The sequence below is a fragment of the Pomacea canaliculata genome, linkage group LG12 (genome assembly GCF_003073045.1).
Source record: "Pomacea canaliculata isolate SZHN2017 linkage group LG12, ASM307304v1, whole genome shotgun sequence".
Classification (NCBI taxonomy): Eukaryota; Metazoa; Mollusca; class Gastropoda; order Architaenioglossa; family Ampullariidae; genus Pomacea; species Pomacea canaliculata.
Window position 1 is genome coordinate 20,157,559 of NC_037601.1, and position 19,190 is coordinate 20,176,748.

General features: G+C 53.0%; 1 protein-coding gene across 1 annotated transcript; it reads right to left on the minus strand.

Moving 5' to 3' along the window:
- Positions 1-254: 254 nt before the first annotated feature.
- Positions 255-17,837, minus strand: LOC112577449 (serine/arginine-rich splicing factor 4-like; the record flags this gene model as incomplete). Its single annotated transcript, XM_025260520.1, has 10 exons — positions 255-305; positions 1,847-2,254; positions 3,728-3,975; positions 8,313-8,952; positions 9,507-9,593; positions 11,965-12,054; positions 12,525-12,602; positions 13,161-13,211; positions 13,855-13,974; positions 17,790-17,837. Coding segments are annotated over 10 exons (1,821 nt in total), but the record flags the coding sequence as incomplete, so codon positions are not given.
- Positions 17,838-19,190: the final 1,353 nt, after the last annotated feature.

Here is a 19,190-nt window from a genome sequence, read left to right on the forward strand (position 1 = left end):
GCTCTGGTGGCTCTTGATTTGCTCTTGGTCTTGGCTCTTGGCTTGCTTTGTCTGGCTCTTGGCTCTTGGCTTGCTCTTGGCTCTTGGCTCTTGGCTCTTGGCTTTGGCTCTTGGGCTCTTGGCTTTCTTGGCTCTTGGCTCTTGGCTCTTGGCTTTGGCTTGGCTCTTGGTTGCTCTGGTCTTGGCTCTTGGCTCTTGCTCTTGGCTCTTGGTCTTGCTCTTGGCTCTTGGCTCTTGTTTGGCTCTTGGTCTTGGTCTTGGCTTGTCTTGGCTCTTGGGCTCTTGCTCTTGGCTCTTGGTTCTTGATCTTGGCTTTGGCTCTTGGCTCTTGTTTGGTTTGGCATTGCTTGGCTCTTGGTGGCTCTTAGGCTCTTGGTCTTGCTCTTGGTCTTGGCTTTGGTCTTGGCTCTTGGTCTTGGCTGTCTTGTCTTGCTCTTGGCTCTTGCTCTGGCTTTGTCTTGGCTTGGCTTTGCTCTTGGCTTGGTCTTGCTCTTGGCTCTTGCTCTTGGCTTGGTCTGGTCTTGGCTTTGGCTCTGGCTTGGTCTTGGCTCTTGCTCTTGGCTCTTGGCTTTTTGGTTTTGGCTTCTTTGGCTTTTGCTCTTGGCTTTGGCTCTGCTTGGCTCTTGGTCTTGGTTTTGGCTCTTGGCTGGCTCTTGGCTCTTGGGTTTGCTTGGTCTTGGCTTTGTCTTGGCTCTTGGTCTTGGCTCTTGGCTCTTGGCTTCTCTGTCTTGGCTTTTGGCTTGGTTGGCTCTTGCTGCTTGGCGTGTTGGGTTTGGCTCTTGGCTCTTGGTCTTGGTCTTGGCTTGGTTTCTCTTGGTTTGGCTCTTGGCTCTTGGTCTTGGCTCTTGTTCTCTTGCTTTGGCTCTTGTCTTGGCTCTTGGCTCTACTCTTGGTTCTTGGACTCTTTGCTTGGTCTTGCTTTGGCTTTGCTCTCTTGGCTCTCGCTCTTGGCCTTGGCTCTTTGTCTTCTCTTGATATTGCTCTGGCTTGCTCTTGGCTTGGCTGTGGCTTGGATTTGGCTCTTGGCTCTTGGCTTGCTCTTGGCTCTGCTCTTGGCTCTTGGTCTGGTCTCTTTGCTCTTGCTCTTGCTCTTGGCTCTTGGCTCTTGCTCTTGCTCTTGGCTTTGGATCTTGGCTCTGGCATTCTTGCCTCTTGGTCTTGGCTCTTGGCTCTTGGTTTGGCTCGTTGCTTGGCTTGGCTCTTGGCTCTTGTCTGCTTGATCTTGGCTCTGCTTGGCTCTGGCTCTGGCTCATTGGCTCTTGGCTCTGGGTTGGCTCTTGCTCTTGGCTCTTGCTCTTGCTCTTGGCTTTGGCTCTTGGCTCTCTGGCTCTTGGCTCTTGGCTTGGCTCTCTTGGCTCTTGCTCTGGCTCTTGGCTTTCTTGGCTCTTGATCTTGCCTTGGCTCTGGCTCTTGGCTCTGTGGCAGTTGGCTCTTGTTTTGCTCTTGCTCTGTGCTCTTGGCTCTTGGTCTGGTTGGCTGCTTGGCTTTGGCTCTTGGCTCTTGCTCTTGCTCTTGGTTTGCTCTTGGTCTTTGGCTCTTGGCTTTGGTGCTTGCTCTTGGCTTTGGCTCTTGGTGCTCTTGGCTTTCTTGGCTCTGGCTCTTGGCTCTTGGCTCTTGATCTTTGGCTCTTGGTTTGGCTGCTTTGCTTGGCTTTGCTTTGGGCTCTTGGGCTCTTGGCTCTCTTGCTCTTGGTCTTGGCTCTCTTGCTCTTGTCTTGCTCTTGGCTCTGGCTTGCTTCTTTGCTTTGGTCTTGCTCTTGCTCTTGGATCTTGGCTCGTTGGCTTCTTGGATCTTGGCTTTTGCTCTTGGACTACTTAGTGCTCTTGGATTTGGCTCTTGCTCTTGCTTTGGCTTGCTTGCTCTTGCTCTTGCTCTTGCCTTTGCTCTGGTCGTGTCTGCTCTGCTCTTGGCTCTTGCTCTTGCTCTTGCTCTTGCTCTTGGTCTTGGCTTTTTGGCTCTTGGTCTTGTCTTGCTCTTGGCTCTGATCTTCTCTTGGCTCTGGTCTTGGCCTGGCTTCTTGGGTTTCTTTGGCTGTGGCTTGGCTTTGGCTCTTGGCTTTGGTTTGCTTGGCTTGCTTTGGCTCTTGGCTCTTGCTCTTGACTTTGCTCTCTGGTCTTGGTCTTGGCTCTTGGCTCCTTGGTCCTTCTTTGGCTCTTGCTTGCTTATGGCTTGGCTCTGGCCTTGTCTTGTTCTGCTCTTGCCTTCTGGCTCTTGCATCTTGCTCTGACTTTAGTCTTTGGTCTTGCTCTTGGCTCTTGATTTGACCTTGTCTTGGTCTTGGCCTTGATCTTGGCTCTGGCTGGCTCTTGCTCTTGGCTTGGCTCTGCTCTGCTCTTGGTCTTGGTCTTGGCTCTTGCTCTATGGCTCTGCTCTGGCCTCTTCTTGGCTCTTGGCTCTTGGATCTTGCTCTTGGTCTTGGCTTTGGCTCTTGGCTCTTGGTTCTGGCTCTTGGTTTGGCTGTTTGGCTTGGCTTTGCTCTGCTCTTGGCTCTTGCTTTGGCTTTGGCCTCCTTGGCTCTTGGCTGCTTTGGCTCTTGGGCTGCTCTGTTTGAGCTCTTGTTTCTTGGTATTGGCTTAGCTTGCTCTTGTTTGGCTCTTGGCTCTGGCTCTTGGCTCTGGCTCTTGGCTCTTGTCTGGCTCTTGCTCTTGGCTTTGCTGCCTTCTTGGGCTTCTTGGGCTCTGGCTCTTGGCTCTTGGCTCTAAGGCTCTTGGTCTTGGTCTTTGGTCTGGCTTGGTCTGGTCTGGTTCTGGTTGGCTTTGGCTTGGCTGGTCTTGGATTGCCTCTTGCTCTTGGTCTTGGCTGCTCTTGCTCTGGCTCTGCCTTGGCTTTGGTGCTTGGTCTCTGGCTCTTGGCCTGGCTTTACTGGCTCTGGCTCTTGCTTCTTGGCTTTTGCTTGTCTGGCTCTGGGCTCTTTGCTTTATTGCCTCTTAGGCTCTTGGTATTGCTCTGCTTTGGCCTTGGCTCTTGTCTTGGCCTGGCTGGCTCTTGCTCTGCTCTTGGCTCTTGGTCTGGCTCTTGCTCTGGCCTTGGCTGGCTCATTGGCTCTTGTCTTGGCTTTGCTCTGGCTTTGCTTTGGCTCTTGCTCTCTTGTCTTGCTTTGGCTTTGGCTTGCTTCTTGGCTCTCTGCTCTTGGCTCTTGCCTTGCTCTTGCCTTGGCTCTGGCTCTCTTCGCAATGAGCTACTAAGCTATATGAAAATCTTAAACTCTGCCTCTTCCCTTCCTCTTCGCTCCCCTCTCTCACTCCTTCGCTCTTCTCTCCCTACTCTCTCTCCTCCCCCTCTGGCTCTTGGCTCTTGCTCTTGGTCTTGCTTTGCGATCTTGGCTCTTTCTGGCTTTGCTTTGCTCTTTTGGGCTCTTGCCTCTGCTCTTGTACTTGGCTCTTTCTTGTCTGGCTCTTCTTTGGGTTTCTTGGCTCTTGTGCTCTTTGCTCTTGGCATCTGCTCTGCTTGCTCTTGGTCTTGGCTCTTGGCTCTTGGCTCTGGTCTTGCTCTTGGCTCTTGGCTCTTGGCTCTTGGCTTTTGGCTTTGGCTTGCTTTTGGGCTCTTGGTCCTTGGTTCTTTGGTCTTGGCTCTTGGCTTTGGTTTGGCTCTGCTCTTGGCTTGCTCTATTCTCTTGGCTTTGCTCTTGGCTCTTGTCTTGCTCTTGTTAGCTTGGCTCTGGCTCTGCTTTTCTCTTGGTCTTGGCTCTTGGCTCTTGGCTTTGGCTCTGCTCTTGGCTTGCTCTTGCTCTTGTCATTGCTTTTGGCTCTTGGCTCTTGGCTCTTTGGCTTTTTGGTCTTCGGCTCTTGCTCTGCTCTTGGCTCTTGAGCTTTGCTCTTGGCTCTTGCTCCTTGGCTCTTGGCTCTTGCTCTGCTTCTTGGCTCTTGGCTCTGTGGTCTGGCTTTGGTCTTTCTCTTGGCTTTGTCTTGTCTGTGGCTTTCTTGCTCTTGTGCTCTTGGATCTCTCTTGGCTTTGTCTTGCTCTTGGCTCTTGGCTCTTGGCTCTGGGCTTTGGCCTCTTGGCTCTTGTCTGTGGCTCGTTGGTCTTGATCTTGCCTTGGCTCTTGGCTCTTGGCTCTTGGCGCTCTTGGCTCTGGGTTTGGCTCTTGCTGGTTCTCTTGGCTCTTGGTCTTGGCTCTTGGCTTTGGGCTCGTTGGCTTGCTCTTGGCTTGCTCTTGTCTTGCTCTGGCTTCTTGGCTTTGCTCTTGGCTTTGACTCTGCTCTTGGCTCTTGGCTCTTGGCTCGTTGGTTTGGCCTTGCTCTTGCTCTTGGTCTTGGTCTTGCTCTTGCTCTCTTGCTCTGGCTCTTGCTGGCTCTTGGCTCTTGGCTCTTGGCTCTTGGCTCTTGCTCTCTGGCTCTTCGGCTCTTGTCTCTTGCTCTGGCTTTGGCTCTTGGCTCTTGGCTTTGCTCTGCTTTGGCCTTGCTCTTGGCTTGGTCTTGGCTTTGGATCTTTTGCTTTGGTCTGGCTGCTCTGGTTTGTGCTCTGGCTCTTGGTCTTGCTCTTCTCTATGCTCTGCTTTGGCTTTGGTATTGGCTCTTGCTTTGGTTTGGCTTTGGCTCTTGCTCTTCTCTTGGTCTTGGTTTGGGTCTTGCTTTGCTCTTGCTCTAGGCTTTGCTTTGGTCTCTTGGCTCTTGCTCGCTTGCTCTTGGGCTCTTGGCTTTGCTCTTGGCTTTGGCTCTTGGCTCTGGCTCTTGCTCTTGGCTCTTGGCTCTTGGCTCTTCTCTTTCTTGTCTGGCTTTGGTTTGGCCTTTCTCTGGCTCCTGGCTTTGGTTGCTCTTTGTTTGGCTCTTGGCTCTTGCTCTTGACCTTGGTCTTGCGTTGGTTGCTCTGGCCTCTTGCTTTGCTTTGGCTCTTGCTTTGGCTCTGGCTCGGCTTCTTGCTCTTGGCTCTTGGCTCTGGCTCTTGGCTCTTGCTCTGTTTGGCTCTGCTTAGGCTCTTGGCTTTTGGCTTTGGTCTTGGCTCTTGTCTCTGTCTCTGGGCTCTTCTCTTGGCTTGGCTCTTGGCTCTTGGCTTTGGCTTGGCTCTTGTGCTCTTGGTGGTTGGCTTGGCTTTTGGCTCTTGGCTCTTGGCTCTTGTCTTGGCTAGTGGTGTGGCTCTTGGCTTGGTTTGCTTTGGCCTTTGGCTCTTGGTCTTGTCTGGCTCTTGGTCTTGGGCTTTGATTCCTGGGCTCTTGCTCGTGGCTCTTGCTCTTGGCTCTTGCTCTTGGCTCTTGGCTCTTCTTGGCTCTTGGCTCTTGGCTCTTGGCTCTTGAATTCTTGCTCATCTGGCTCTTGGCTCTTGGCTCTTGGCTCTTGGGCTATCTTGGACTTGCTCTTTGCCTTGGCTCTTGCTCTTGGGTCTCTCTTTGGCTTTGTCTGCTCTTGGCTCTTTTGGCTCTTGGCTCTGTGGCTCTTGCTCTTGGCTCTTGGATCTTGTAATTGGCTTCTGTCTTGGCTGCCTGCTCTTGCTCTGGCTCTTTTGCTTGGCTCTGGCTCTTGCTTCTTGCTCTGCCTGCTCTTGGCTCTTGGCTCTGGCTCTTGGCTCTTAGCTCTTGCTCTGCTCTTGGCTTTTGTTGCTCTTGGCTTGTTCTTGGCTCTGCTTGGCTCTTGCTCTGGCTGTCTTGGCTTTCTCTTGGCTTGGCCTTCGTTGTCTGTGGTCTTGGTCTTGGCTTTGCTCTGCCTCTTGGCCTGCTTGCTTTGGCTCTTGCTCTCTTGCTCATGGCTTTCTCGGCTTGTCTTTGCTCTTGGTCTTGGTTTGCTCTTGGCTTTGGCTTTGCCTTTGCTCTTGCTCTTTGGTCTTGCTTTGGCTCTTGGGCTCTGGTTTGGCCTGGCTCTTGATCTTGGCTCTTGGCTCTTGTGCACCACTTTTGCTCTTGCTCTCTGCTGTTAAGACTCTTGCCTGGGCTTTGGTTTCTGCTTTCGGGATCGCTCTTGGGATTCTTGCTCTTGGCTCTTGGCTCCTGGCTTGGCTCTGGCTCTTTCTGGTCTATGGTCTTGGCTTGGCTTATGGCTCTTGGTTGCTGGTCTTGCTTGGCCTCTCTTGCCTTTGCTTTGCTTTGGACGATACTAAGAAGTGCTTTGCCTATGCTCTTGGCTCTTGGCTCTGTCTTGTTGCTCTTTGCTCTTGTCTTGCTGCTCTGCTTGCTTGTCTGGCTCTTGGCTTCTCGCTCTCTTCGGCTCTCTGCTCTTGTCTTGGCTCTTCTTGCTCTTGTCTCTGTCTCTTGCTCTCGCTCTTGGCTCTTGCCTTGGCTCTGGCTCTTGCTCTTGCTCTGCTTTTTGCTCTTGGCTCTTGGCTCTTGGCTCTTGGCTCTTTGCGCTTGTCTTGCTTTGGTCTTGGTCTTGGCTCTTGGCTCTGCTCTTGGCTCTTGGCTTGGCTTGGCTCTTGGGTCTTGCTTTGTCTGCTCTTGCTCTTGCTGGTCTTGGGTCTTGGTCTTGGCTCTTGGCTCTTGCTCTTGGCTCTTGGTTTGGCTCTTGTCTGCTCTTGGCTTTGTTTGGCTCTTTTGCTCTTGTGCTTTGGCTCTTGCCTTGGCTCCTTGCTCTTGGCCTCTTTTGGCTTTGCTCTTGTCTTTGGCTCTTTGGCTGGCTCTTGCTTGGCTCTTGCTCTTGTGGGCTTTGCGCTCTTGCTTGCTTTGGTTGATCTTTGGCCTTGCTCTGCTCTTGGCTCTTGCTCTTGGCTCTGGCTCTTGCTCTTGCTCTTGGCTGAGGCTTCTTGTTTGGCTCTTGTCTTGGTCTTTGGCTCTTGGCTTTGCTTTCTTGCTCTGGTTCTTGGCTCTGCTATTGGCTCTTGGCTCTTGGCTCTTGCTCTTGGTCTGGCCTTGGCTCTTGGTCTTCTGATCTTGCTTGGCTCCTTGGCTCTGGCTCTTGGCTCTTTGTATGGCTCTTGCTTTGATTTGGCTCTTGGTTTGGCTCTTGGCTTGGCTCTGTCTTGTCTTGCTTGCTCTTGCTCTTGCTTCTTGCGCTCTTGGGCTCTGTCTTTGGCTCTTGCTTTGCTCTTGCTCTTTGGTTTGCGTCTTGGCTCTCTCTTGGCTTTGGCTTCGTCTTGGCTCTTGGCTTGATCTTGGATCTTGGCTCTGGTCTTGCTTCTTGACTCTTGGCTCTTGGCTTTGGCCTCTTGGCCTGGCTTTGGCTCTTGGCTTTGTCTTGGCCTTCCTGCTCTTGCCTTGGCTCTTTGCTTTGGCTTGGCTCTTGGCTTGTTTGCTCTTGGTCTTGGATTGCTCTTGGCTCTTGGCTCTTGACTCTGCTACTTGGCTCTTGGCTCTTGGTTTGGCTCTTGTCTTGGCTGTCTTGGTTGGCTCTTGTGGCTCTTGGCTTTGGCTTTGGTCTTGGCTCTTGGTCTTGTCTTGCTATGCTCTTGCTCGTGCTTGGTCTTGCTTTGGCTCTTGGCTCTTGGTTTGGCTTGCTCTGCTCTTGCTTTCTTGCTTGCGCTTTGGTCTTGCTTTGCTCTTGGCTCTTGGCTCTTTGGTCTTGGCTGGTCTTGGCTCTTGGCTCTTGGCTCTTGGCTTTGGTCTTGGCTTATGGCTCTTGGCTCTTGCTCTTGGCTCTTGGCTCTTGCTTTGCTCTTGGTCTTGGTCTTGCTCTTGCTCTTGGTCTTGGCTCTTGGCTTGGTCTTTGGTCTTGTTGCTCTTGGCTCTTGGTTTGCTCTTGGCTCTTGGCTCTTGGCTTGCTTGGCTTGGCTGGTCTTGGCTCTTGGCTGGCTTGCTCTCCTTGGCTCTTGGTTTGGCTCTTGCTTTGCTCTTGGCTCTCCCCGGCTGCTTTTGCTCTTGCTCTTCTTTGCTTTGGCTTGTTTGCTCTTGGCTCTGGCTCTTGGCTCTTGGCTCTTGACTCTTGCCTTGCTTGGTCTTGGATCTTGGCTCTTTGGCTCTTGCTCTTGCTTTGGTCTTGACCTTGCCTTTGGCTTTGGCTTGGTCTTGGCTCTTGCTCTTGGCTTTGGGTCTCTTTGGCTCTTGGCTCTTGGCTGCTATGCACTTTGCTCTCTTGACTTCTTGCTGTTGCTCTTGCTCTGGGCTCTTGGCTCTTGCTCTTGGCCTTGGCTCTTGCTCTATGCTTCTGCTTTGCTGTCGATTGGCTCTTGGCTCTGTGGCTCTTGGCTCTTGGGTCTCTGGTGCTCTAATCTTTGGGGTCTTGGCTCTTGGCTCCTCTAACAGGCTCTTGGCTCTTGGCTCTTGGTCTGGCTCTGGTTAGTCTTGCTTTGCTCTTGCTTTGGCTTGCCTTGCTCTTGCCTGCTCTTGCTCTGCTTCCTTGCTCTTGGCTTTGGTCTTCTTGGCTTTGGCTCTTGGCTCTTGGCTCTTGGCTGATTGGTCTTGGTCTTCGGTCTTGGCTTTGGCTGTTTGGCTTTGGCTTTGTTCTTGCTCTGACTCTTGGCTTTCTTGTCTTGTCTTGGTTTGGCTTTGCTTGCTCTTGGCTTTAGGCTTGTCTTGCTTTGCCTCTTGCTCTTGGTCTTGGCTCTTAGCTTCTTGCTCTTGGCTCTTCTGGATGTTGGATTTGGATCTTGGCTCTGCTCTCTGGCTCTTGGCTCTTGGCTCTTGGCTCTACTGGTTTGGCTCTTATTGGCTCTTGGCTCTTGGCTCTTGTCTTGGCTTTTCTCTTTGGCTCTTGCGCTCTTGGCTTGCTTTGGCTCTTGTCTTGGTTTGGCTTTGCTCTTGCTCTTGGTCTTGGCTCTTGGTCTTTGGATTTGGTTCTTGGCTCTTGGCTCTTGTCTGGCTCTTGGCTCTTGGCTCCATTGGCTTATTAAGGCTAAGTTGGCTTTGCTTTTGGCTTTGCTTTGCTTTTTTGGCTGCTTGGGCTTCTTGGCTCTCGCTTCTTGGACTTTGGCTCTTGGGCTTGGCTTTGAGTCTTGGCCTTGGCTCCTTGGCTCTAGGCTCTGGTTGGCTATTTGGTTGTTGGGCTCTTTGGTTTGGATTTGGCTCTTGGTCTGTGGCGTGGTCTTGGTATATAGGCTTGGCTTTGGCTCTGGTTTGGGCATGTCGGATACTTTGTCTTGGTTCTTGGTCTTGGTCTGTCTTGGGTCATTGGTTGGTTTGGTCATGGCTTAGGCTCTTGGTCTCTGGTCTTGGCTATTGGTTTGGTTTGGATTTGGCGTCTTGGCGTTGGTTTGGCGTTTGTTGGTCTTGGTTTGGACTTTGGCTCTTGGTCATTGGTCATTGGCTATCTTGTTCTTGGCCTTGGCATCATATCGGTCTTGGCTCTGCTCTTGGGTTCTGGTTGGCTCTTGCTCTTGGGTCTTGGACTCTTGGCTTTGGCTCTTGGTCTGTGGCTCTTTGGCCTTTGGTCTTGCTCCTTGTCTTGGTTATATGCCTATGGTTGGCATCTTGGCCATTGCTCTTGGTCCTCTTGGCTTTTGGCTCTTGTGCTCTTGCTCTTGGCTTTGGCTCTTCGGCTCTTGGCTCTGTTTTGGTCTTGCTTCTTGTTGGCTTATGGATCTTGGCTCTTGGCTTGCTCATGGCTCTTGGTTTGCTTTGTCTCTGGTCTCTCTTGGCTTTGGCTCTTGGCTGGTCTTGCTCTTGGTGCTCTTGCTCTTGGCTCTTGCTATTGGATCCTCTTTGCTCTTGCTCCTTGCTCTTGCTCTTTGCTCTTGTGCTCTTGTCTCTTGCTCTTGCTCTTGCTCTTGGACCTCTGGCTCTTGGTCTTGCTCTGGCTCTATTGTCTCTTGGCTCTGCTCTGGCTCTTGCTCTTGGGTCTCTTTGCTCTGCTCTTGTTCTTCTGCTCTTGTGCTGCTCTTGCTCTTTGGCTGCTCTTGCTGCTGCTCTTGCTCTTGCTCTTGGCCTCTTGCTCTTGGCTCCTCTTGTCTTGGCTCTTGGCTCTTGGTGCTTGGCTTGCCTCTTGGAGCTCTGCTCTTGCTCTTGCTCTTAGCTTGGCTCTTCTTGCTCTTGGTCTTGTCTCTTGGCTCTTGCTCTTGCTTGGCTCTGCTCTTGTCTTTTGGGTGCTTGGCTTGCTCTATGCTCTTGCTCTGGCTGCTTTGCTCTGCTTTTTCTTCTTCTTTCTGCTCTTGGCTCTTGGCTCTTTGCTCTTGCTCTTCTTGCTCTGGCTGGCTCTTGGCTCTTGGCTCTTGGACTCTAGCCTCTTTGGCTCTTGGCTTTGGTTTTGCTCTTGCTCTTGCTCTGGCTCTTGCTCTGCTCTTGGCTCTTGGGCGCTCTTGCTCTGGTCTCTGCTCTTGGCTCTTGGCTCTTGGCTCTTGGCTCTTGCTCTTGCTCTTGCTCTTTGACTCTTGCTCTTGTTTGCTCTGGCTCTTGGCTCTTGGCTCTTGGCTCTTGGCTCCCTATGGCTCTTGGCTCTTGCTCTGGCTCTTGGCTCTTGGCTCTTGGCTCTGCTCTTGGCTCTTGGCTCTGGCTCTTGCTCTTGCTCTTGCTCTGGCTCTTGGCTCTTGCTGTCTTGGCTCTTGGCCTCTTGGCTCTTTGGCTCTTCTCTTGGCTCTTGCTCTTGGGTCTCTGCTCTTGGCTCTTGGCTCTTGGCTCTTGCTCTTGGCTCTTGGCTCTTGGCTCTCTTGCTCTTGGCTCTTGGCTCTTGGTCTCTTGGCTCTTGGCTCTTGGCTCTTGCTCTTGCTCTTGGCTTTGGCTCTTGCTCTTGGCTCTTGCTTTGCTCTTGGCTCTTGGTCTCTTGGCTCTTGGGCTTGGCTTTGCTTGGCTCTTGGCTCTTGGCTCTTGCTCTTGGTCTTGGCTCTTGCTTTCTGCTCTTTGGCTCTTGGCTCTTGCTGGCTCTTGGCTCTTGCTCTTGGCTCTTGCTCTTGTTTGGCTCTTTGCTCTTGGCTCTTGGCGTCTTGGCCTGGCTCTTCTTGGCTCTTGTCTCTTGCTTGCTCTTGCTCTTGGGCTCTTGGCTCTTGGCTCTTGGCTCTTGGCTTGGCTCTTGGCTCCTGCTCTTGGCCTCTTGGCTCTTGGCTCTTGGCTCTTGGCTCTTGGCTCTTGCTCTTGGCTCTTGGCTCTTGCTCTTGGCTCTTGGCTCTTGTTTGGCTCTTGGCTCTGGCTCTTGCTCTTGCTCTTGGCTCTTGCTCTTGGCTCTTGGCTCTTGGCTCTTGGCTCTTGTCTCTTGGCTCTTGCTCTTGGCTCTTGCTCTTGGCTCTGGCTCTTGCTCTTGCTCTTGGCTCTTCTTGGCTCTTGGCTCTTGCTCTTGCTCTTGGCTCTTGCTCTTGGCTCTTGGCTCTTGGCTCTTGGCTCTTGGCTCTTGCTCTTGGCTCTTGGTCTTGGCTCTTGGCTCTTGCTCTTGCTCTTGGCTCTTGGCTCTTGCTTTTGGCTCTTGCTGTCTGGCTTGCTCTTGGCTCTTGCTTTGCTTTGCTCTTGGCTCTTTGCTCTTGGCTCTTTTGGCTCTTGGTCTTGCTTGCTCTTGGTCTTGCTTGGTCTTCTGCTCTTATCTCCTTTGCTCTTGCTCTTGGCTCCTTGCTCTTGGCTCTTGGCTCTTGGCTCTTGGGCTCTTGCTCTTGGCTTCTTGCTCTTGGCTCTTGGCTCTTGGTTTGGCTCTTGGCTCTTGGCTCTTTGGCTCTTGGTTCTCTCTTGCTCTTGCTCTTGGCTCTTGGCTCTTTGGCTCTTGCTCATTGGCTCTTGCTCTTGGCTCTTGTGCTCTTGCTCTTGCTCTTGCTCTTGTGCTCTTGCTCTCCGGCTCTTGCTCTCTTGGTCTTGGCTCTTGCTCTTGGTTTCTCTTGGCTCTTGTCTTGTCTTGCTCTGGTCTCTTGGCTCTTGGCTCTTGGCTCTTTGGCTCTTGCTCTTGCTCTGCTGGCTTGCTCTTGCTCTTGGCTCTTGGCTCTTGGCTCTTTGGCTCTTGGCTCTTTGGCTCTTGGTCTTGGCTCTTGCTCTTGTCTTGCTCTTGCTCTTGGCTCTTGCTCTTGCTCTTGGTCTTGGCTCTGGCTCTTGCTCTGGCTCTTGGCTCTTGGCTCTTGCTATTGGCTCTTGCTCTTGGCTCTTGCTCTTGTTTGGCTCTTGGCTCTGCTCTTGGCTCTTGCTCTTGGCTCTTGGCTCTTGGCTCTTGGCTCTTGGCTCTTGGCTCTTGGTCTTGCTCTTGGCTCTTGCTCTTGCTCTTGGCTCTTGCTCTTGGCTCTGCTCTTGCTCTTGTCTTGGCTCTTGCTCGCTCTTGGCTCTTGGCTCTTGCTCTTGCTCTTGGCTCTGGTCTTGCTCTGCTCTGGGCTCTTGGCTCTTGGCTCTTGGCTCTTGCTCTTGGCTCTTGGCTCTTGCTCTTGGCTCTTGCTCTTGGCTCTTGCTCTGCTCTTGGCTCTTTGGCTCTTGGCTTTGGCTCTTGGCCTGTGTGCTCTTGGCTCTTGGCTCTTGGCTTCTCTTGGCTCTTGGCTCTTGGTCTCTTGCTCTTGGCTCTTGCTCTTGGCTTGCTCTTGGCTGGCTCTGGTTGCTCTTGGCTCTTGGCTCTTCCTTGGCTTGCTTTCTTTGGCTCTTGGCTCTTGGGCTTTGCTTGCTCTTGCTTGGCTTTGCTCTTGGCTCTTGCTCTTGGCTTGCTTGCTTCTTGGCTCTTGGCTCTTGGCTCTGCTCTTGCTCATTGGCTCTGCTCTCCTCTTGCTCTTGGCTCTTGGCTCTTGCTCTTGCTCTTGGCTCTTTGGCTTGGCTTCTTGGCTCTCTTGGCTCTTGGCTCTTGGCTCTGCTTGGCTCTCTGCTCTTGGCTCTTGGCTCTCTTGCTCTTGCTCTTGCGCTCTTGCTCTCTGGCTCTTGCTCTTGGCTCTCTTGGCTCTTGGCTCTTTGCTCTTGGCTCTTGGCTCTTCTTGGCTTTTGGCTCTTGCTCTTGGCTCTTGGCTCTTTGCTCTTGGCTCTCTCTTTCTCTTGGCTCTTGGTCTGCTCTGGCTCTTGCTTGGCTCTTGGCTCTTGCTTGGCTCTTGGCTCTTGGCTCTTGGCTTTCCTTGGCTCTGCTCTTGGCTCTTGCTTTGCTCTTGGCTCTTGCTCTTGGCTCTTGGCTCTGGCTCTTGCTCTTGCTCTTGGCTCTTGGCTCTTGGGGCTCTTTGCTCTTGGCTCTTGTCTTGGTCTTGGCTCTTGGCTCTTGGCTCTTGCTCTTGCTCTTGCTCTTAGGCTCTTGGTCTTGCTCTTGCTCTTGGCTCTTTTGGCTCTTGCTCTTGCTCTTGGCTCTTTGCTCTTGGCTCTTGGCTCTTGCTCTTGTCTTGCCTTGCTCTTGCTCTTGGCTCTTGCTCTTGCTCTTGCTCTGGCTCTTGCTCTCTCTTGGCTCTCTGGCTCTTGGCTCTTGCTCTTGGCTCTTGGCTCTTGGCTCTTGGCTCTTGGCTCTTTGGCTCTTGCTCTTGGCTCTTGGCTCTTGGCTCTGCTCTTGCGCTCTTGTGCTCTTGCTCTTGGCTCTTGCTGGCTTTGCTCTTTGGCTCTTGCTCTTGGCTCTTGGCTCTTGCTCTTGGCTCTTGGCTCTTCTCTTGGCTCTTGGCTCTTGCTCTTGGCTCTTGCTCTATGGCTCTTGGCTCCTCTTGCTTTGGCTCTGGCTCTTGCTCTGGCTCTTGCTCTTGCTCTTGCTCTTGGCTCTTGGCTCTTGCTCTTGGCTCTTGCTCTTGCGCTCTGGCTCTGGCTCTGGTCTTGCTCTTGGTCTTGGCTCTTGGCTTTGCTCTTGGCTCTTGCTCTTGCTCTTGGCTCTTGCTCTTGGCTTTGGCTCTGGCTCTTGGCTCTTGGCTCTTGGCTCTTGGCTCTTGCTCTTGTCTGTCTTGGCTCTTGTCTTGCTCTTGGCTCTTGGCTCTGGCTCTTGGCTCTTGCTCTTGCTCTTGGCTCTTGCTCTTGCTCTTGCTCTTGCTCTTGGCTCTTGCTCTTGGCTCTTGCTCTTGGCTCTTGGCTCTTGCTTTGGCTCTTGGCTCTTGCTCTTGGCTCTTGGCTCTTGCTCTTGGCTCTTGGCTCTTGCTTCTTGCTCTTGGCTCTTGGCTCTGCTCTTGGCTCTTGCTCTTGTCTTGCTCTTGCTCTTGGCTCTTGCGCTCTTGGCTCTTGGCTCTTGGTCTTGGTCTTGCTCTGCTCTTGCTCTGGCTCTTGGCTCTTGGCTCTTGCTCTTGCTCTTGGTCTTGCTCTTGCTCTTGCTCTTGGCTCTTGCTCTTGTCTCTTGGTCTTGCTCTGCTCTTGGCTCTTGGCTCTTGCTTGACTCTTGCTCTTGGCTCTTGGCTCTTGCTCTTGGTCTTGGCTCTTGCTCTTGCTCTTGGCTCTTTCTTGGCTCTTGGCTCTTGGTCTTGGCTCTTGCTCGCTCTGGCTCTTGGCTCTTGGCTCTTGCTCTTGCTCTTGGCTCTTGGCTCTTGGCTCTGGCTCTTGGCTCTTGGCTCTTGGCTCTTGCTCTTGGCTCTTGCTCTTGGTTTGCTCTATCTTGCTCTTGGCTCTTGGCTCTTGGCTCTTGGCTCTTGCTCTTGGCTCTTGGCTCTTGGCTCTTGCTCTCTCTTTGGCTCTTGCTCTTGGCTCTTGCTCTTGGCTCTGGCTCTTGCTCTTGGCTCTTGTTGGCTCTTGGCTCTTGGCTCTTGGCTCTTGCTCTTACTCTTGGCTCTTGCTCTTGGCTCTTGGGCTTGGCTCTTGGCTCTTGGCTCTTGGCTCTGGCTCTTGCTCTTGGCTCTGGCTCTTGCTCTTGGCCTGGCTCTTGGCTCTTGCTCTTGCTCTGGCTCTTGCTCTTGCTCTTGGCTCTTGGCTCTTGCTCTTGGCTCTTGCTCTTGCTCTTGGCTCTTGGCTCTTGCTCTGGCTCTTGCTCTTGCTCTGCTCTTGGCTCTTGCTCTTGTCTTGGCTCTTGGTTGGTCTCTTGGCTCTTGGCTCTTGCTCTTGGCTCTTGCTCTTGGCTCTTGCTCTTGCTCTTGGCTCTTGGCTCTGGCTCTTGCTCTTGCTCTTGGCTCTTGCTCTTGGATCTCGCTCTTGCTCTTGCTCTGCTCTTGGCTCTTGGTCTTGGCTCTTGTCTTGGCTCTTGTCTTGCTCTTTCTCTGCTCTTGGCTCTCTCTGGCTCTTGCTCTTGCTCTTGGCTCTTTGGCTCTTGGCTCTTGCTCTTGGCTCTTGCTCTGGCTCTTGGCTCTTGCTCTTGCTCTGCTCTTGGCTCTTCGGCTCTTGGCTCTTGGTCTTGGCTTTGGCTCTTGGCTCTTGGCTCTCTTGGTCTCTTGCTCTTGCTCTTGCTCCTGGCTCTTGCTCTTGCTCTTGGCTCTTGGCTCTTGGCTCTTGCTCTTGGCTTGGCTCTTGGCTCTTGGTTTGGCTCTTGGTCTTCTCTTGGCTCTTAGCTCTTGGTTTGGCTCTTGGCTCTTGCTCTCTTAGCTCTTGGCTCTTGCTCTTGGCTCTTGTCTCTGCTCTTGCTTTGGCTCTTGCTTGCTTGCTTCTTTCGGCTCTTGCTCTGGCTCTTGGCTCTTGGCTCTTGCTCTCTTGGCTCTTGGCTCTTGCTCTGCTCTTGCTCTTGCTCTTGCTCTCTGCTCTTGTTTGGCTCTTGGCTCTTGGCTCTTGGCTCTTGCTCTTGCTCTACGCTCTTGCTCTTGGCTCTTGGCTCTTGGCTCTTGCTCTTGCTCTTGGCTCTTGGCTCTCGCTCTTGGCCTTGGCTTCTTGCTCTTGCTCTTGCTCTTGCGCCTCTTGCTCTTGGTCTTGCTCTTGCTCTTGGCTCTTGGTGCTCTGGCTCTTGCTCTGCTCTTGGCTCTGGCTCTTGCTCTTGGCTCTGCTCTGCTCTTGGCTCTTGGCTCTTGCTTTTGCTCTTGCTCTTGGCTCTTGCTTGGATTTGCTCTTGGCTCTTGGCTCTCCGCTCTTGGCTCTTGCTCTTAGCTCTTGCTCTTGGCTCTTGGTCTTGCTCTTGGCTGCTCTTGGCTCTCTGCTCTTGCTCTTGCTCTTGGCTCTTCTCTTGCTCTTGGCTTGGCTTGGCTCTTGCTCTCTCTTGCTCTTGCCTCCTTTGGCTGCTCCTTGCTCTTCTTGCTCTTGCTCTCTCTGGCTCTTGGCTCTCTCTTGCTCTTGGCTCTTGCTCTAGCTCTTGGCTCTTGCTCTTGGCTTGCTCTTGGCTCTTGGCTCTTGGCTCTTGCTCTTTGGCTCTTGGCTCTTGCTCTTGGCTCTTGGCTCTTGGCTCTTGGCTCTTGGCTCTTGGCTCTTGGCTCTTCGCTCTTGGCTCTTGGCTCTTGGCTCTTGGCTCTTGGCTTTGCTCTGCTCTTGGCTCTTGCTCTTGGCTCTTGCTCTTCTCTTGGCTCTTGGCTCTTGCTCTGCTCTTGGCTCTTGGCTCTTGGCTCTGCTCTTGCTCTTGGCTCTTGGCTCTTGCTCTTGGCTCTTGGCTCTTGCTCTTGGCTCTTGCTCTTGCTCTTGGCTCTTGGCTCTTGGCTCTTGGCTCTTGGCTCTTGCTCTTGGGCTCTTGGCTCTTGGCTCTTGCTCTTGCTCTTGGCTCTTGCTCTTGGCTCTTGCTCTGGCTCTTGGCTCTGCTCTTGGCTCTTGGCTCTTGGCTCTTGGCTCTTGGCTCTTGCTCTGGTCTTGGCTCTTGGCTCTTGGCTCTTGGCTCTTGCTCTGGCTCTTGGCTCTTTGCTCTTGGCTCTTGCTTTGGCTCTTGGCTCTTGGCTCTTGGCTCTTGGCTCTTGGCTCTTGGCTCTTGGCTCTTGGCTTGGCTCTTGGCTCTTGGCTCTTGCTCTTGGCTCTTGGCTCTTGGCTCTTGGCTCTCTTGCTCTTGCTCTTGGCTCTTGGCTCTTGCTCTTGGCTCTTGGCTCTTGGCTCTTGACTCTTGGCTCTTGGCTCTGGCTCTTGGCTCTGGTGGCTCTTGCTCTTGGCTCTTGGTCTTGGCTCTTGGCTCTTGGCTCTTGGCTCTTGGCTCTTGGCTCTTGGCTCTTGGCTCTTGGCTCTTGGCTCTTGCTCTTGCTCTTGGCTCTTGGCTCTTGCTCTTGGCTCTTGGCTCTTGGCTTCTTGCTCTTGGCTCTTGGCTCTTGGCTCTTGGCTCTTGGCTCGCTTGGCTCTTGCTCTTGCTTGGCTCTTGGCTCTTGGCTCTGCTCTGCTCTTGGCTCTTGGCTCTTGGCTCTTGCTCTTGGCTCTTGCTCTTGGCTCTTGTGGCTCTTGCTCTTGGCTCTTGGCTCTTGGCTCTTGGCTCTTGGCTCTTGGGCTCTTGGCTCTTGGCTCTTGGCTCTTGGCTCTTGGCTCTTGGCTCTTGGCTCTTGCTCTTGGCTCTTGGCTCTTGGCTCTTGGCTCTTGGCTCTTGGCTCTTGGCTCTTGGCTCTTGGCTCTTGGCTCTTGCTCTTGGCTCTTGGCTCTTGGCTCTTGGCTCTTGGCTCTTGGCTCTTGGCTCTTGGCTCTTGGCTCTTGCTCTTGGCTCTTGGCTCTTGGCTCTTGCTCTTGGCTCTTGGCTCTTGGCTCTTGGCTCTGGCTCTTGGCTCTTGGCTCTTGGTCTTGGCTCTTGGCTCTTGGCTCTTGGCTCTTGGCTCTTGCTCTTGGCTCTTGGCTCTTGCTCTTGGCTCTTGGCTCTTGGCTCTTGGCTCTTGCTTTGGCTCTTGGCTCTTGGCTCTTGGCTCTTGGCTCTTGGCTCTTGGCTCTTGCTCTTGGCTCTTGGCTCTTGGCTCTTGGCTCTTGGCTCTGGCTCTGCTCTTGGCTCTTGGCTCTTGATCTTGGCTCTTGGCTCTGGCTCTTGGCTCTTGGCTCTTGGCTCTTGGCTCTTGAGCTCTTGCTCTTGCTCTTGGCTCTTGGCTCTTGCTCTTCTTGGCTCTGGCTCTTGGCTCTTGCTCTTGGCTCTGGCTCTTGCTCTTGGCTCTTGGCTCTTGGCTCTTGGCTCTTGCTCTTGGCTCTTGGCTCTTGCTCTTGGCTCTTGGCTCTTGGCTCTTGGCTCTTGGCTCTTGGCTCTTGGCTCTTGGCTCTTGGCTCTTCCTCTTGCTCTGGCTCTTGCGCTCTCTCTCTCTTGCTCTTGGCTCTTGGCTCTTGCTCTTGGCTCTTGGCTCTTGCTCTTCTCTTGGCTCTTGGCTCTTGGCTCTTGGCTCTTGCTCTTGGCTCTTGGCTCTTGGCTCTTGGCTCTGGCTCTTGGCTCTTGTCTCTCTGGCTCTTGCTCTTGCTCTTGGCTCTTGCTCTTGCTCTTGGCTCTTGCTCTTGCTCTTGGCTCTTGGCTCTTGGCTCTTGGCTCTCTGGCTCTTGGCTCTTGGCTCTTGGCTCTTGCTTCTTGGCTCTTGCTCTTCGCTCTTGGCTCTTGGCTCTTGGCTCTTGGCTCTTGGCTCTTGGCTCTTGGCTCTTGCTCTTCTTGGCTCTTTTGCTCTTGCTCTTGGCTCTTGCTCTTGGCTCTTGGCTCTTGGCTCTTGGCTTGGCTCTTGGCTCTTGGCTCTTGGCTCTTGGCTCTTGGCTCTTGGCTCTTGGCTCTTGGCTCTTGGCTCTTGCTCTTCGCTCTTGCTCTGCTCTTTGCTTCTTCGCTCTCTCGCTCTTGCTCTTCGCTTCTTCGCTCTTCGCTCTTCGCTCTTCGCTCTTCGCTCTTCGCTCTTCGCTCTTCGCTCTTCGCTCTTCGCTCTTCGCTCTTCGCCTCTCGCTCTTCGCTCTTCGCTCTTCGCTCTTCGCTCTTCGCTCTTCGCTCTTCGCTCTTCGCTCTTCGCTCTTCGCTCTTCGCTCTTCGCTCTTCGCTCTTCGCTCTTCGCTCTTCGCTCTTCGCTCTTCGCTCTTCGCTCTTCGCTCTTCGCTCTTTCGCTCTTCGCTCTTCGCTCTTCGCTCTGTCGCTCTTCGCTCTTCGCTCTTCGCTCTCGCTCTCGCTCTTCGCTCTTCGCTCTTCGCTCTTCGCTCTTCGCTCTTCGCTCTTCGCTCTTCGCTCTTCGCTCTTCGCTCTTCGCTCTTCGCTCTTCGCTCTTCGCTCTTCGCTCTTCGCTCTTCGCTCTTCGCTCTTCGCTCTTCGCTCTCGCTCATTCGCTCTTCGCTCTTCGCTCTTCGCTCTTCGCTCTTCGCTCTTCGCTCTTCGCTCTTCGCTCTTCGCTCTTCGCTCTTCAGCTCTTCGCTCTTCGCTCTTCGCTCTTCGCTCTTCGCTCTTCGCTCTTCGCTCTTCGCTCTTCGCTCTTCGCTCTCGCTCTTCGCTCTTCGCTCTTCGCTGATAATTAATTATCAAGAACCTTCAACAACAATGATTCATCATCATCCATCAATATCAACCATTATCACCATCAACCATTATCATCATCATCATCATCTTTCATCATCATAATAATCACCATAATAATAATCATCAACCAATAACATCATGAATCACAACCATCAACAACCTTCAACAACAATGATTAATCATCATCATCAATCATTATCATCAATTAATCATTAAAAACGTACAACACTTAACAACAACCGTCCATAACCTTCATCAACAAGAATGATCAATCATCATCATCACTATCAACCATCATCACCATCAACC